The following is a 17,629-nucleotide window of genomic DNA, read 5'->3' on the forward strand; positions in this document are numbered from 1 at the left end:
TAAATATAATCGGTGAAAATTTCAGAGAACTCTATAGGGGAGGTATGCTACAATCGGGTATGGAAGATGGTAAGGATGCTTTAGATCTTTACTGGCTTTATAATGGCTCATATAATGAAACAACCCATTCCAAACAGATGGCAAAACTTAAACAGCTGTCTCAGATGGGCTGTACATTTACATGAAACTTTTTAACAGAAAAGCAGCATCCATCATCAGGAACTCCCAGCACCCAGGACATGCTCTCTCCTCACTGCTGTCATAAGGAAGAAGGTACAGGAGCATCAGGTCTCTCACCACCGGGTTCAGAAAGGATTACTGTCTCTCAACCATCAGACTCTTGAACCGAAGGTGATAACTTCACACAAATTCATTTGCCCCTTCATTAAAATGCTAACACAACCAAAGGACTCACTTTTCATGACTCTTCATCTCATGTTCTCAATATTTATTGCTTTATTTATTATTTCTTCTTTTTGTACTTGCACAGTCTTCTTGTCTTCTGCACTCTGGTTGAAAGGCCTAGTTGGGTAGTATTTCGTTGATTTTATTATGGTTATTATTCTATAGATTTATTGAGTATGTCTGCAAAAATTAAAACTTAGGATTGTATATGGTGACATATATGTACTTTGAGAATAAAAATATACTTTGAACTTTGAACTTTAAGTGGCAAAGAACAAAATCGCCAAGTAATGGCCATCTTCAAAAAGTGAGGCTCTAAGTATCTGCTCTTGACCTTCATTGACTTCACCATCATAAATGTAAATATCACAGTGGAGAGGGAAAATGGACTGAGACATGATTGTCAGAAGCTTAACTGGACCAATGACATGATCACGTGTTTGCTCGTTCATTATGCACTCTGCGGTATTACATGGGCGATCATGTCTTTCCATGGCCATGATTGTTCTTGTCAAACTTTTCTACAGAAGTGCTTTGCCATTGGCATTTTCTGGGCAGAGTCTTTACAAGACAGGTGATCTCCCCAGCCAATATCAATGCTGTTCAGAGGTTGCCTGCCTGGCATTGGTGTATAACCAGGTCTTGTAATATGTACCAGCTGCTCATACAACCACCCACCACCTGTTCCCATGGCTTCATGTGACCCTGATCGATGGGGGGACGGGTTAAGCAGGCGCCACACCGTGCCCAAGATGACCTGCAGGCTAGCGGAGGGAAGGAGCAACTTACACCACCTTTGATAGAGACGTATCTCCATATCTCGAGCCTGCCTCTCGGAGCACAAGGATGCATGACCTGAATAGAGTGATTCATCTCCAAGGAGACCCTAATCTTAGAAAGTATAATCAGGAACACTGATTTATTGTCCTCTTGTTTGGATGATTCCCACATCAGCAGCATTCCTTTTCCCTTGTTATTTTCTCCTATAATTCCACCACTGCCCCACCCCACTCATAACCCTGTCTAAATGTGAAAAGGTGGCTTGCAAGAGCAGAATATCTTTTAAAATTGAAGATTAACTGAAAGAGCAGCTGAAGGGCTGAAATAAGAACTGAAATGATCAAGAGGTCAGGCAGCATTTGTGGAGGGAGGGAACGAGGGAAAGAATGTCACTGGCTCAGTAGTTTCAGACGTCGATTCAAATGATCATCATCAGAAATGGGAAAAATTAAAAATTAAACCGGAAGTGGGTGGGGATGTATAGTGGTAGTTAATAGTGATACTCCTATGCCATTCAATTAGCCACTCCCAAATGGGAGGAGTTCATGTTCTCTACAAGCAGGCCCATCAGTAAATTTTAATTAAGTACCCTGCATGCTGGCATCCCGGTGTGCTCTGCCCCATCAATAATGATTGCAACTACTTTCTGATCAAAGGTTATTAATTTAAAACAGATATTTTACGCGTTCAAGCCCTACTAAGTAGTTCCAGCATTCTCTAATTTTGAAATGTCCTTCTTCAGACACCTATCCTGGACTTACATTCCAATGACAGGGAGCAGGAGATGCATTTTCACCCTTACTACGTAAGGTTTTATGTTTCACTTTGTGCAAATGATCCTTGCTGGAACTGTGGCATCAGGGGGTGTTGACAGGGAATTATTATTGCGATGTTCAGCTCAGTGTAATTTAGGAAATTCTGGCCAATGCCTGTTTCCCGAAAAGCTTGCGTAAGATAACTGTGCACCATTGAACCGTGACAGATTTCTCAAAAGCCATCAGATCTCTTTTAAATGATGTTGATCTTAAATTGTCCCAGAACTAAAAGAGTACCTTTTTATTTCTAAAAGAGTGTCCTTGTCAGAAGTGTGGAACCAGTGAATGTGATTATGTGACTGGGCATTGCCAATGTAAGCCAGGAGTTACAGGAGCCCTGTGTGACCATTGTGAGGTGAGTACCTCAAGTAATTTTCTGAGATTATTGGATTAAACCAGTCAATCTCCCATTATATTATCAACAAAGTGCTGTTTTCCAGTCCAGCAGGGGTGAAGGGAGAGAACTGGTTTCAAGAGCTAGGGGTGAAAGGAGTGGGGGTTAGTAAGGAAGGTAGCACACAAGTAACTAGGAGGTTGGAAAGGGAGGAAAATTAAAGTGAAAAGAGAAAAGGAAAGAGGAAAGAGAGGGGTCCAGTTGAAGGAAAGAGAATGTGGTAATTTGGTCTATGGACGTCTTTTCACTGAATATGTGGGGAAGAGCATCTAACATGTTTCATCAACCTGAGATGTTCTTGGTTTAAGGTGTTTGTTTAGAAGGTTTTTTTTAACCTTGGGGTAGTGGAGATGAAGAGTATGGGGAAATTTAAATGCAGGTGGGAATATTTGTTCAGCTGTATAGAGAGAGCAGGAATTTGTTTTGCTGATAGAAGATAAGCAGAAGATTGGTTTAACGGCTTCTCAGTAGCTGTAATCAACAATTTTATTCCATATTTTTGGACTCAAACACAGCATGGCATCCTTTCAGGAAGCAGGATTATGGAGTGGGCTCAACTTAAAAATAGCAGGGGACCTGTTAAAAATTTGTCAGGTCATGGTCTTGTGTAAAGACATCCTGCTCTTCCTCAGAGGTGAGGAGCAAAGCAAGTTCCTTCATCTGAGAACAGAATCATTTCTATATACCACAGCAGTGTAATGGAGATTTGCGTTAGCAACACTTAAAAACAAAAATTCATCAACGTGCTTTTACTTTCTATTCCTCCCAAAAGTTCGACAATGACATTATAATTCAGATAAAATTATTTTCAATTCATGCTAAATAAGAAAGATCTAGGAACTAACCTCTAACAAATAGGAATGTGATTGTGTTACCTGACATGTTGGAACCTCTTTATTTTTAATTTATCATGCATTCACAAGTTAATAATGAGGGAAATACAAATATTGAAATCATTTAGTTTATTTTTTCCTTTATGTCACATAAGGCTTGAATACCACATAAACACGGGAAATTCTGCAGATGCTGGAAATCCAGAGCATGACATGCAAAATGCATCAGGAACTCAGGTCAGGCGGCATATGTGGAAATGAAAAAAGAACAGTCCTCACGTTGGGCTGAGAGCCTTCCTCAGGATAGGAATCTTTCTGACATCTTTCCCTTCCTTTCCGGTCCTGAAAAAAAAAACTGTTTGCTCATTTCTGTGGTTGCTGCTTGAATACCAATTAAAATATTCCAAATCTAGAGTAAATACACAAATATTATTACATATAAAATATTCACTAGCTGCCAGTGTATGAATTAGATCAGCAAGAAACACACTGAAAAATTTACTGCTTTTGAAATAACCATAGTACAGCTGGATAAGTTCTAAACTATATATTAATAACTTCAGAGTTGTTTGTCGTTTTATATTTTGTTCTGATTTTTTTTTTGCAGATTGGTTACTATGGATACAGCAGCTGTTCCGGGTGTTCGAAATGTGAGTGTGCCCTGGCTGCGAAGGATAAATATTGTGACCCTTTGAACGGCCAGTGCTCATGCCTACACGGAGTTACTGGAAAGCGCTGTGACCACTGTTTATATGGGTTCTGGAACTATGGACCATACGGGTGCCAGAGTAAGTTTAGTCCATTGTAGAAGTAAGTTTTTAATGAGAGTAAGACTGGGCAAAGTAAACAAAAAAAGAAAGGGATTAGAATAAGCAAAAGTGTCTAAAATTAGCTTATGTACTTGTGGTGAACTACTTATACCTGTCTGGACACGCGCCCCCCCCCCCCCACCCCTGCTGACTGCTCCTGCGGCTCCTCCCACAGACCCCGGTATGAAGGTGATTGGAGCCACAGACCCTTCCTCAGTCTCCAGGATGTCATGTGATGGTCACTTGCTGCTTGTGCTTTCTTCCAGCCAATAAAAGCCTACCTTAACCCACGTCTCAGAGTTATTAATGGTGCATCAGTACTGATCAAAACTAATCCTCTGTGAGAAGCACAGTGAAGCAAATTGAGTCGTTTGGAAAAAAATAACTATTGTAAATATTATTGTTAATCTATGCAGTGCTTCATAAAGATATTGCGTGGAGTTAGGGGTCCAAATTAAATTATTCTCATAAAGTCTAAAATGAAACATATTGCTTCCAAATTTCATATTTTCTTCTTGTCTATAGGGTGTGAATGTGATGGACCCTGTAACAGTGAGACAGGAGAGTGTATGTCAGCACCCACCGAGTCACCAGTTAATTGCTCAGTTGTCAGTAAGTACCTTCAATCAACTCAACTTTCCAATGACGTTCTGAATCCCTGTTTCTGCTGACCTACAATTTTATTTTACTTAGAGAAACACCAGAGTAACAGGGAAAAAAATAAACTTACGGGCAGTGGTGGGAATTGAACCATGGTTACTGGCACTGCAATAGCACTATGTTACCATGCCGCCCCAAAGGCAGGACAAATCATGATATCTCCTATAAGCAACAGCCATCTGAAGTATAACTGTGTGAAGCTTTTACAGTGAATTATATTGACAGTACCTTCAGCACTGATCCATAAATGCGTCATTTTGTAGCGTAATTAACGAAGTAGTGAGATTATTCTAACTTATGAATGGCAGAATTTCTGTCCATTATTTCCAGGCTCTGCCCATTCTTTCAGTAAGTCTAGAAGCTTTGCATACAACGAGCTCAGTGCCATCATCATCATCAGTATGTGCCTTGTCGTATGATGTGGGCGATCATGGTCCTTAACCATGATTGTTCTTGGCAATTTTTTCTACAGAGGTGGTTTGCCATTACCTTCTTCTGGGCAGTGTCTTTACAAGAGGGGTGACCCGAGCCATTATCAATACTCTTCAGAAATTGTCTGCCTGGAGTCAGTAGTTGCATAACACAGATTTGTGATATGCACCATTTGCTCGTACATCCATCCACCACCTTCTCCCAAGGCTTCACATGACCCTGATTGGGGGGGGGGGTGGTATTAAATAGGTACTACACCTTGCCCAAGGGCAACCTGCAGGCTGGCGTAAGGAAGGAGAGCTTTACACCTCCTTAGATAGAGACGTAATCCACCCCACCACCCAGAACTCAGTGTGGCTCTCTAAAATATTCTAAACTTTTTAAAACGACAAGTATATGATCTTCTAGACCAGATTTGATCACAATGTTCAGAGATTCAGATAAAGGAGTATGGAAGCTTAGTGATTTCAGGCTTTACTTGTAGAATGTTTAGTAGAAAGCTGACAAGATCCTCAAAATGCTGCAAACTATTAATGACTGGACCTCACAAAAGCATGCTTTTAATATCAGAAATGTGTTATTTCTAGACACACAGAATGTGCAACAACCAAATATTTATGGAAAGCTTTAGATTAAATTATCCAATGTTAACCTTCTTAAAATTTATTTTGTAACATCTGAGATTTATAAAAATTTTATTTTAAGGAGCCAATACAACAGCAGTACCATATTTCCTCATTGGTCTTCATGTAAAGTAATTTAGCATTCAGTAGCCTCATGATCAAGGCAATTAAGTTCCAATGTATGATCCTGGATGCTAGTAGGAGTAAAGGTTTAGACTATTTTTGAAACAGGGAACAAATTTTGAAATTGAAAGTGCAAAGAGACTTGGGAGGCTGAGTGCAGGATTCCCTAAAGGTTAACTTGTAGGTTGAGTCAGTGGTGAAGAAAGCAAATGCAATATTAGCATTCATTTAGAGAGGACTCAAATATGTATGGTTCTCATTGCCGAATTATAGGAAAGATGTCAACAAAATAGAGAGAGTACAGAGGAGATTTACTAGCATGTTACCTGGGTTTGAGCACCTAAGTTACAGGGAAAGGTTGAACAAGTTAGGTCTTAATTCTTTGGAGTGCAGAACATTGAGGGGGGACTTAATAGAGGTATTTAAAATTATGAGGGGGGATAGAGTTGACGTGGATAGGCTTTTTCCATTGAGAGTAGGGGAGATTCAAACAAGAGGACATGAGTTGAGAGTTAGGGGGCAAAAGTTTAAGGGTAACACGAGGGGGAATTTCTTTACTCAGAGAGTAGTAGCTGTGTGGAATGAGCTTCCAGTAGAAGTGGTAGAGGCAGGTTCAGTATTGTCATTTAAAGTAAAATTGGATAGGTATATGGACAGAAAAGGAATGGAGGGTTATGGGCTGAGTGCAGGTCAGTGGAACTAGGTGAGAGTAAGTGTTTGGCACGGACTAGAAGGGCCGAGATGGCCTGTTTCCGTGCTGTAATTGTTATATGGTTATATAAAAGCAAAGATGTAATACTAAATCTTTATAAGGCACTGGTCAGATTGCACTTGTAGTATTGTGAGCAGTATTGGGCCTTTTATCTAGGAAAAGATGCACTCATATTGGAGGGGTCCAGAGGATGTTCATGAGAATAAAAGGGTTAATGCATGAAGAGCATTTAATGGCTCTGTCTGTACTCACTGGCATTTAGAAGAATGGGGGGAAGGGGGATTTCATTAAACCTACCAAATATTGAAAGGTCTAGATAGAATGCATGTATAGAGCATGTTTTGAATAGTGGGAGAATGGAGGACCAGAAGTCACAGCATCAGAATACAAGGATATTATTCTAGAACAGAGATGAAAAGGAATTTTTTTTTCACCAAGGTGTGGTGAATCCATGGAATTCATTGCCAAAGACAGCTGTGGAGGCCAAGACATTGGATATATCTAAAGCAGAGGTTGATAAGTTCTTGAGTAGTAAGGGAGTCCAAGGTTACTGGGAGTGGGTAGGAGAATGGGATAGAGAGGGATAATAAATCAGCCATGATTGACTATCTGAGCAGACTCAGTGGACTAAATGACCTAAATATGCTCCTTTGTCTAATGGATAGAGTAAAATAGAGTTCAATGCATCAATACTAAATAAGAATAACTGTTTAATTCATCAGATATTTTCTGCTGCAGAAACTGTTACCCTCATAAGAGGAGAGAGTTAAAGTTCCTCCGGTTGCTGCTGAGATTTGCGTGCAACACTGCTGCATTAATTATGTTATTACAGCTGTGGAGACCTGGGAAGGCATCCTTAGAGGATCTTCATGTACTGGGCCTACTGATGAACTGAACCTGCCCAGATGTGATGTGAACTCAATAAAATACTTCCGCTGAAGATGCACTGAAGGAGCACCAGAGTTATGCGGTGGAGTTCCTGTACAAGCTTCTCCCACTCTTCCTAAGAGACAGTATTTTTGGTGTGCTGTGGTTAAGGGTGAGAGGCCACTTATTGTCAGGAGACATTAGCCTTTAAGACCCAGTAGTTCAGCTGAAAGAAACTGAGAGGTCCAGCGATGGATCGGAAAATCAATTATAAAGGAATTTGCAAATGATTCTTTACTGCTAAAGCATTCCAATAATTCCCTTTGGAACAGTCAAGTTCCCAATCAAGAGTAACACGAGTGAATCTGCAGATGCTGGAAATAAATAAAAACACAAAATGCTGGCAGAACTCAGCAGGCCAGACAGCATCTATGGGAGGAGGTAGGGACGACGTTTTGGGCCGAAACCCTTCATCAGGAGTGTAGTAACATGGGATGGTGGAGGGGGGATAAGAAGTGGGGGGGAGGGATGAAGTAGAGAGCTGGGAAGTGATAGGCTGGAGGGAAATGGGCTGGGGGAAGATGGAGAATTATGAGAAATAAAAGAGAAAGAAAGGTAGGGCTGGGGGGAGATTATAGTGAGGAGGGAAAAAAGAGAGAGAAAGAGAACCAGACTAAAATAATAGATAGGGATGGGGGTAAGGGGGGCAGGGGTATCAACGGAGGTCTGTGAGTTGGATGTTCATCCCGGCAGGTAGGAGGCTACCTAGGTGGGAGATGAGGTATTGCTCCGTCGACCTGCGTGTGGCCTCATCTTGACGGTAGAGGAGGCCATGGACAGACATGTCGGATTGGGAGTGGTCTGTGGTATTGAAGTGTGTGGCCACATTTATATCCCGCCACTGCTGGAGGATCGAGCGTCGGTGTTCAGTGAAACAGCCTCCCAGTCTGCGGCGGGTCTCCCCAATGTATAAATGACCACATCAGGAGCACCGGATACAGTATATCACCCCAGCTGACTCGCAGGTGAAGTGGTGCCTCACCTGAAAGGACTGTCTGGGGCCTGGGATAGTGGTGAGGGAAGAAATGTGGGGACAAGAGTCTCCAGCTAGCTCCCTCCTGTTCAGTTGTGATTTGACCATAACATTAGAAGATCATAAGACATAGAAGCAGAATTAGGTCATTTGGCCAGTCGAGTCTGCTCTGATGTTCCATCCTGGCTGATTTATAATCTTTCTGAACCTCATTTCTCCTGCCTTTTCTTGATTAATCAAGAACTTATCAAACTCTGCCTTAAATATACCCAATGACTTGGCCTGCAAAGGTGTCTGTGCGACGAATTCTACAGATTCACCACCCTCTTGCTGAAGAAATTGCTCTTCATCTCTGTTCTAATTCTATGACCCTCAATGCAAGACCCTCAGTCTAGACCCTCTGGTCCTAGACTCCTGCAGTACAGGAAACATCCTTTCCTCATCCACACTATCTGCGCCTTTTAATATTCGATAGCTTTCAATATGATCCTCCCCCCATTCTCCTGAACCCCAGGTAGTACAGGCAGAGAGCCATCAAGCGCTCCTCATATGTTAACCCTTTCATTCCTGGGATCATTCTCACAAACCTCCTCTGGACTGTCTCCAATGCCAGCACATCTTTTCTTAGATAAGGGGCCCAAAACTGTACTTAATACTCCAAATGCAGTCTGACCCATGTTTTATAAAGCCCCAGGGATTCACAATCTCCAATTCCTCCAAGTCAGTCATATTTTTCAATGCAAAATAAGCTGAAAGTGATCTGTGGAGTACCTAATATCATGAATCCTGTTGCCTCAAACTGAGCAGCTGTTCTATAATTTCTACAGGATGTGACAAGTGCATCGGGGACTTAATTGATGATATGAAAATAGCAGGATCGTCACTGGAAGAAGCTAAATCTGCTGTTTTGAATGTTATTACTGGTGATGTCTTTAACAGCAGATTAAACAAATTTAATCTCACAGCAATCGAATTCAACGTAAGTGTTAGCAATAATATTCAGATAGAGCTCACAAAATTATGGTGAAAATTAAAGTTTAATGTGTATTTGTTTGAATTTGATATTTTATTGATGTTATAACATTGGATTGTGACATAGACTTTGAATTTATACTATATGTAATTTCATAAAGGTTTCTAAGCATTTTCTAAGTAATGGGATTGGCCACAAAAGGCAATGCTAATGAAATTCAAAAAGGCAGACTGAAGAACAGAATAGAAAAAAAGCTAAAGGAAACAAAATGAGAGGTTACTTAAAGTAAGAAATCTTGCGATATTAAATTATGCCTACAGACCTTTCATGAGAAACTGAGTTATAAGGAAAGATTGAATAAGTTAGGACTTTAGTCCTTGGACTGTAGAGGATTTAGAGATTTGATAGAAATGTACAAAATTATGAGGGGTATAGATAGGGTAAATGCAAGAAGACTTTTCCCACTGAGGTTGGGTGGGGTTACAACCAGAGTTCATGGGTTAAGCAGGGAAAAATGAAAAGTTTGAGGGGAACATGAGGAGAATCTTCTTCACTCAGAGAGTTGTGATCGTGTGGAACGAACGGGCTGCCATCACCAGTGATCTTTCCGATCCAACTTCAATGTTGTGGGGGTATTGAGGGCTATGGTCCTGGTACAAGTCAACGAGAGTAGACACTTTAAACAGTTTCAACATATTCTAGATGGGTCAGAGGACCTGTTGCTGCGCTGTACTTTTCTATGACTCCTTGACTCAATCAATATCTGCTCATTTTATGGGATTCTGTCTTTTTTTTCTGTATCTTTGCCTCATGACTTTATGGTGAGCTAGTCATTTGCCCCAGCACCTTTGTTTCAATGTAGAACTTTCCTGACAGCAAGTTGCTCAGTGGTCTGAAAAATATCTGCTCTACCAATTGTGTCTCATCCTGTTGCTTTCACCAAAAGAGTGATCAAATTAAAACATTTCCAATGAAATCTAAGATTACAATATTTATATTCCTCTACCATGTATTTATCATCTATTATTTCTTACAATATAGAACCAGATAACTGAGATGAGAAAACAATCAGAATCACATAGACTTTGGATCAGTGATATTGAAACGGCGGTCCAATCCCTGCTTACTGATCTTAATGAGTTGGCTAAGAAGGTACTGGTGTTTGATTTTATTTTGCAGAATCATTTAAATTACATAATCCTTTGCATATATCAAAAGTTCAAAGTACATTTATTATCAAAGTATGTGTAATATATACAAAAGTGTGATTTGTTCCTTACAGGCAGCCACAAAACAAAGAAACCCAATAGAATCAATTAAAAAAAAAAGAACTCATTAAGTACTCAACGTGCAGGGAGAAAAAAAAACAGACAGCTAAGGTTTACAAAAGTGAGTCCATAGCCACAATGCCAGACAGTAGCCCATTAGTTTCAGGCTTCAGTTCAGCAGAATGATGAATAGAGTTAAGTAAATTGGATTCTTTAATGTAAAACTCATTCCAAATAACCATGGCCTAGTGTTAATTACAGAGCTAATCTACCAGATGATAAATCTCGCAATGAATGGCTTTGCAAAATAGCCATGCCTTATATCTCATTGAGAATTAAAGATCAAAAGTAGGAGTGAAAATAACTTCAATTTCTTATCAGAACTGCCATACTATTAATGTTACAGTAGCGCAGCAGTTAACACGGCACTATTACAGCTCGGGGCGCCGGAGTCCAGAATTCAGTTCTGACATCCTCTATAAGGAGTCTGTATGTTCTCCCCATGGGATGTGTGGGTTTTCTCCAGGTGTCCCAGCTCCCTCCCACAGTCCAAAGACATACCAGTTGGTAAGTTAATCAGACATTGTAATTTGTCCCGTGATTAGGCCAGGATTAAATTGGGGGGATGCTGAGCATGAGACTCAAAGGGCCAGAAGGGCCTATTCAATGCTGTATCTCAATAAAAAAATTAAGAAGTCACTGATTCAACCCTTTTTTAAACATTACATCTGCCACTCTCCTACCAGCTTGTCATAATAGGCCAAATTGTCTTACTTTGATTCTTTGATTTGATTTAGAGATACAGCATGGTTACAGGCCTTCCATTCCGATGAGACCAGACTGCCCAATTGCACCCATCTGAACAATCAACCTCCTAACCCATGCATCTTTGGAATGTGGGAGGGAACCATAGCAACCACGTGGTGACAGGGAGAACATACGAACGAATCACATACAGCAGCAGGAAGTGTCACGTTAACAGCATTGCTTCCACAACCTCTGGAGGAACCATGTATCCTAAAATATAGAAAACAAATATGCTTTAATTAATCTAATCGTGTAGCGTTAAAAAAATATTCTATCTCTGTCAGAATCAGTCTGTTCCAGAACTTTACCATCACATTACTCAAAGTCCTATCAAGGTATAATTGAGTTAATTAGGAAAGGATAATTGACTTGGTGGGATGAGGTGCCAGAGACCCTTTGCACAACAACAACCTTTCTCAATATCAACAAGACCAAGGAGCTGATTATTGACTTTAAGAGGAGGAAACCTGAGGTCCATGAGCCAGTCCTCATCAGAGGATAAGAGCTAGAGAGAGTCAGTAACTTTAAATTCCTCTGAGCTACCATTTCATAGAAACTGTCCTGGGCCCAGCACTCAAGTACAATTACAAAGAAAGCACTACTTCCTTAGAAATTTGTGATGATTCAACATAGCATCTAAATTCTGATAAACTTCTTTAGATGTGGAGTGGAGAGTGTATTGACTGATTGCATCACAGTCTGGTATGAAATGCCCCAGTTCAATGCCTTGAGCAGAAAATCCAAACAAGGAGTCGTGAATAATGCCCAGTCCGTCAATGGTAAAGCCTTTCCCCCTGTTAGGCACATCAACATGGAGTGCTGTCTCAGAAAAGCAGCATACATCATCAGGGAACCCCATCACCCAGGTCCTATTCTCATCTCACTGCTGCCATCTGGAAGAAAGTACAACTATCAGGCTCTTGAACCAGTGGGGATAAGTTCACTTAACTTCACTTGTCCCATCAGTGAATTGTTCTCACAGCTTGTGGACTCTCTTTCAAGGACTGGTAGTAACGTGTTCGCGATATTGATTGCTTACAGATTTATTAATATTATTTCTTTAGCATTTGCAAGTTTGTTGTCTTTTGCATATTTGGCTGTCTGTCCTTTTGGGTGTGGTCTTTTATTGATTCTATAGTGTTTGATTTACTGTATATGCCCACAAGAATACAAATACCAATACCAGGCTTGGATACGATGATATATACATACTTTGATAATAAATTTACTTTGAACTTTGAATCTTGAGGCAGATTTGCTTTCTGATGGCAAGGTTGGGGTTAAGGTACAGGCAACGTTTGCATTACAAAGTGATGTTAGAACCCCAGAAGTGTGAGAAATAAGCCTTCAAGAACAACAATCACAATGTTATTCTAGCCAAATCTTTAGTTCCAGACCCTGTATTGGGACAAAAACACTTTTCAACGGTTCAAGGTAAAGTTAAAGTAGGTGTGTGTTACCAGATACTACCTAGAGATTCTCTTCAGTTTTTACAGTGGAGAAAATGATGGGGGCAAAGGACATGAGGGAAATGAACGGCAATGTCTGCGACCACAAACAAATATTAAGTTCACCTGCGCATTTGGGGACTGCAATTTCAGCTTTGACATCAAAACAGGAATCAGGCAAGCCTGTGTGATGTTGGCAATATTGTTTATTCTGGTGATTGATTGGGTTATGAGGCAAACTAAAAAAGACAAGCAGACTCCAGTCTCTACTTTGGAAGACCTTGACTTTGTGGATCACATACACACCAGCACATGCAAGAGGAAAACAGCACCTGTGTACATGTGGTGGTCAGGTTGAACATGATAAAAAAACAACCTTGCCAAGCTGTGTCATTCTGCACCACAAGCCTCTGGACGATACTCTGTACTTTCTCACCAAGAAAGATCTCCAACTGTGCCCTACACCTTCAGGGTCATCGAGAGGGCATGGTCACAATCATCATGAAGAAATGTTGGAGATGGATTGGACCCATGATGGGAAGAGAGGCCAACTCAAGACAGCACTTCATTGGACTCCTGAAGAATGAAGGAAATGTGGGAGACCGAAGACAACTTGGTACTATACTATAGAGGCAGAAATGAGAACCTGGGACAAAATAGAGAAGATGGCTAAGGACAGACAGAGGTGGAGACCTTCATTGCTGCCCTAAGTGCCAACACTGTAAGGGGCAGCATGCATGCACAAACAAATTTAGAAGGAAGGAGGCACTGAAGGCAATAAAGTGCATTAGGACAGATAAACCTCCAGGACCTGACCAGATACATGACTGGACCTTCAGAAAGCAAGAGGAGACACTGTAGAGGCTGCTGTGAAGATATTTGCTTCATCTCTGACCACAGATAAGGGTCCTGAGGACTGGAGATTGGCTGATGTAGTATCATTGTTTAAAAAGGGTAGCAAACACAAGCCAGAAAAAAATGGGGGGCTATGGGGAAGGGAAGGTTTAGAATAATCCTGGAGTAGGTTAAAATATCAGTATGACATTATGAATAGCCTGTACTGTGCTGTAATGTTCTATGTTCCAAATGGTTTACTTTTTTAAATTTTCCCTGTCCATCTTTAAGTACAAGCTATGATCATATGATATAGATATAAACTCTGTGACTCCTTGGAAGAAATTCCATTCTGTTTTAGTTACTATTGCTTACTAATTTTAACCCTGTATTTTTACCATTTTAGGAGCAAGTAACTCACAGCAATGCCCAGTTATTTGACAAAAAAACAGGCAAAACCAGCAACCGTGCCACCCAGATCAACAGACAAATTATGGATATTGCCAATCTGACCCAAGGTAAAATCACAACTTCTGAATTTAAGCACTTATTTTTGTCTTTATAAATTACAGCTATTGTTAATCAGGAAGATAATTGAATAAAAGTTGTGTCATATTCATTACATGTTGTCATGTGTAAACTCACAAAGATATGGGAGAATTTAAAGATTAGTTGCATAAATGAGGACCTTTCTACAGTATATTTTACTTTCTCTTTAATAACTCATATTACCACTCCCTAAATTGTTCCATGTGGGCAGTTTCTGCTATGTTTAGGTTTTACAGAACATAGAACATAGAATAGTACAGCACATTACAGGCTCTTCGGTCCACAATGTTGTGCTGACTCTCAAACCCTGCCTCCCATATAACCCCCCACCGTAAAATCTTCCATATACCTGTCTAGCAGTCTCTTAAACTTCACTAGTGTATCTGCCTCCACCACTGACTCAGGCAGTGCATTCCACGCACCAACCACTCTCTGAGTGAAAAACTTTGCTCTAATATCCCCCTTGCATTCCCTCCCCTTACTTTTAAAGCCATGTACTCTTGTACTGAGCAGTGGTGCCCTAGGGAAGAGGCGCTGGCTGTCCACTCTATCTATTCCTCTTAATATCTTGTACACCTCTATCATGTCTCCTCTCATCCTCCTTCTCTCCGAAGAGTAAAGCCCTAGCTCCCTTAATCTCTGATCATAATCCATACTCTTTGAACCAGGCAGCATCCTGGTAAATCTCCCCTGTACCATTTCCAATAATTCCACATCCTTCCTAAAGTGAGGTGACCAGAAATGGACACAGTACTCCAAGTGTGGCCTAATCAGAGTTTTAAGGAGCTGCATCATAACATCGCATCTCTTAAACTCTATCCCTCAACTTAAGAGAGCTCACACCCCATAAACTTAAACTTTCCTAACTACCCTATCTACATGTAAGGCAACTTTCAGGGATCTGTGGACATGTACCCCCAGATCCCTCTGCTCCTCCACACTACCAAGTATCCTGCCATTTACTTTGTACTCTGCCTTGGAGTTTGTCCTTCCAAAGTGTACCACCTCACACTTATATCTTGCTGATCATAACATATCCGAATTATGCAACATTGAAGGGTAAGGAAGACGTTCTGTTTGGAAATTTGCAACACTTGTTTGTTTGTGACTGTGTTCTATCATGATTGGACGTGCTGTGTGATGTGTGGGGCTGTGCGTACTGTGTTTTGCAGATCTGCCCTGAAGGAATGTTACTTGTTTAGCTGTATACATAGTCAAATAACAATCAAACTTGAGCTTGAAGATGAAAGGTCTTCAATCTGAAGGATTGACTCTGTTTCTCCATCCATAGGCACCAATATGTTCTGTTTTGAATTGGGATTTTAATTTCTTTGATAGTCAATTTCATATGAAATCAAACTGTTCCCTTATCTATAACCTTTATAATTCAATTTACATGAAGTAATACCATTTTGCTTCACAGATATTATAGAAGGCTTAATTAAGTATGGAGTGCAAGAAGAGCTTGCACCTGATGAAATTGATTCAATCTATGTTAAGGTCGAAATATTGCTGCAAGAGATGAGAAAACGGAATTTTTCTGACCGCGAACAACTCGCTGAAGATGAAAGAATAGAAGCCCATGAAAGTATGTTTTACTGATTTATTTTGTTATACTGTTAACACTGAGAAAGGAATATGTACTCAAAATTTTCAGACCCTTCATCAAAGATCAACTTTATTTGCTACATACATTTACATGGGTTAGGAATTTTGTTGTGTGTTGGTCAAGAATTAAATAAAAATTAAAGTTTGAGGTTAAAGTACAAATATGGAATAAAATGTGCATAAATACATACAAAAATATCAGCATGCCTCCACAATGTAAACAGAATTATTAGAATTGCTTTAAAGTATTTACAATGGCTGAGGTAACCAATAGAGAGAGGTGGGTAGGGTTAGGTAGAATGATTGATCAGGTTAACTGTCTAGGGGAAGAAACCTTTGAGATGGTGTGAAGTTTTTTGTTTTAATAGCCTGATATCACTTCTTTGAAAGGAAATTTATGGAATAGATAAGGACACAATATTCAAAGGTTTACTTTATACACAATTTTAGTTAATCCTTAATATCTATTTGGTGTGACCAAGTGGCTAAGGCATTGATCTAGTGATCTGAAGGTCGCTAGCTTGAGCCTCAGCTAAGGCAGCGTGTTGTGTCCTTGAGCAAGGCACTTAACCACACATTGCTCTGCGTTGACGCCGGTGCCAAGCTGTATCAGCCCTTGCCCTTCCCTTGGGCAATATCGGTGGTGTGGTGAGGGGAGACTTGCAGCATGGGCAACTGCTGGTCTCCCATACAACCCTACCCAGGGTTGTACACTGGAAACTTTCAAAAGCACAAATTCGTGGTCTCTCAAGACTAATGGATGCCTATGTTTGGTCTTCACTACACCAAACTCTTCCAAAGTTACTATGAGATGTCTGAGAACATTCTGGTTTAATTACATTGGGTGAAAATTGCTATATATTGAATTGATTTGACTTTATTTCTTACATCCTTCACATACATGAGGAGTAAAAATCTTTGTTAAGTCTCCGTTGATATGTGCAATGTGAAAAATATGATAATTTGTAATAAGTAGTATGTACAGCAGAACAGTCAATATAGCATAGAAATACAACTATGTCAGCATGAATTAATCAGTCTGATGGCCTGGTGGAAGAAACTGTCCCAGAACCAGGTTATCCTGGCTTTAATACTACAATACTGTTTCCTGGGTGGTAGCAGCTGGAACAGTTTGTGGTTGGGGTGACTCAAGTTCCCAATTATCCTTCGGGCCCTTTTTACACACCTGTCGTTGTAAGTGTCCTGAATAGTGTGAAGTTCACATCCACAGATGCGCTGGGCTATCTGTATCATTCTCTGCAGAGCCCTGTGATTGTGGGAAGTACAGTTCCCATACCAGGCAGTGATACAGCCAGTCAAGATGCCCTCAACTGTTCACAATGTGTTAAAATTTTATTTCAATCAAATATTTCCATGTGTTCATGGTGCCCTTCTGTTAACTGTAGCAGGATTATCCATGCATGTGATTCCCTAAAGCACAGAGCTCACCAGGTGGTCTTGACTGATGACAATCATCATCATGCAGTCCTGAATAATATTACTTTAATAAATTTCCAGTATGAACCATTCACTGTTTTAGTAATGAACATTACGATCTTGTCAGTAGATTTCACAATCTTGTAGTTTCATAGTCACAGAGTCATAGAAAAGTACAGCACAGATATAGGTGCTTTGGCCATTCTAGTCCATGTCAAA

At 40.3% G+C, this 17,629-nt stretch overlaps 1 protein-coding gene across 1 annotated transcript in view; it reads left to right on the top strand.

Annotated features, from left to right (window-relative positions):
* lama4 (laminin, alpha 4) overlaps positions 1 to 17,629 on the top strand; it is a 182,911-nt gene that overhangs the window by 59,064 nt on the left and 106,218 nt on the right. The window contains exons 6-12 of the mRNA XM_059981458.1: positions 2,255 to 2,355; positions 3,835 to 4,015; positions 4,562 to 4,648; positions 9,314 to 9,465; positions 10,501 to 10,611; positions 14,223 to 14,334; positions 15,789 to 15,953. Of these exons, the coding sequence (XP_059837441.1) occupies positions 2,255 to 2,355; positions 3,835 to 4,015; positions 4,562 to 4,648; positions 9,314 to 9,465; positions 10,501 to 10,611; positions 14,223 to 14,334; positions 15,789 to 15,953 (909 nt within the window). The remainder of the gene's footprint in view (positions 1 to 2,254; positions 2,356 to 3,834; positions 4,016 to 4,561; positions 4,649 to 9,313; positions 9,466 to 10,500; positions 10,612 to 14,222; positions 14,335 to 15,788; positions 15,954 to 17,629) is intronic.

Source organism: Hypanus sabinus, chromosome 10, assembly GCF_030144855.1.
Source record: "Hypanus sabinus isolate sHypSab1 chromosome 10, sHypSab1.hap1, whole genome shotgun sequence".
Taxonomy (NCBI): Eukaryota; Metazoa; Chordata; class Chondrichthyes; order Myliobatiformes; family Dasyatidae; genus Hypanus; species Hypanus sabinus.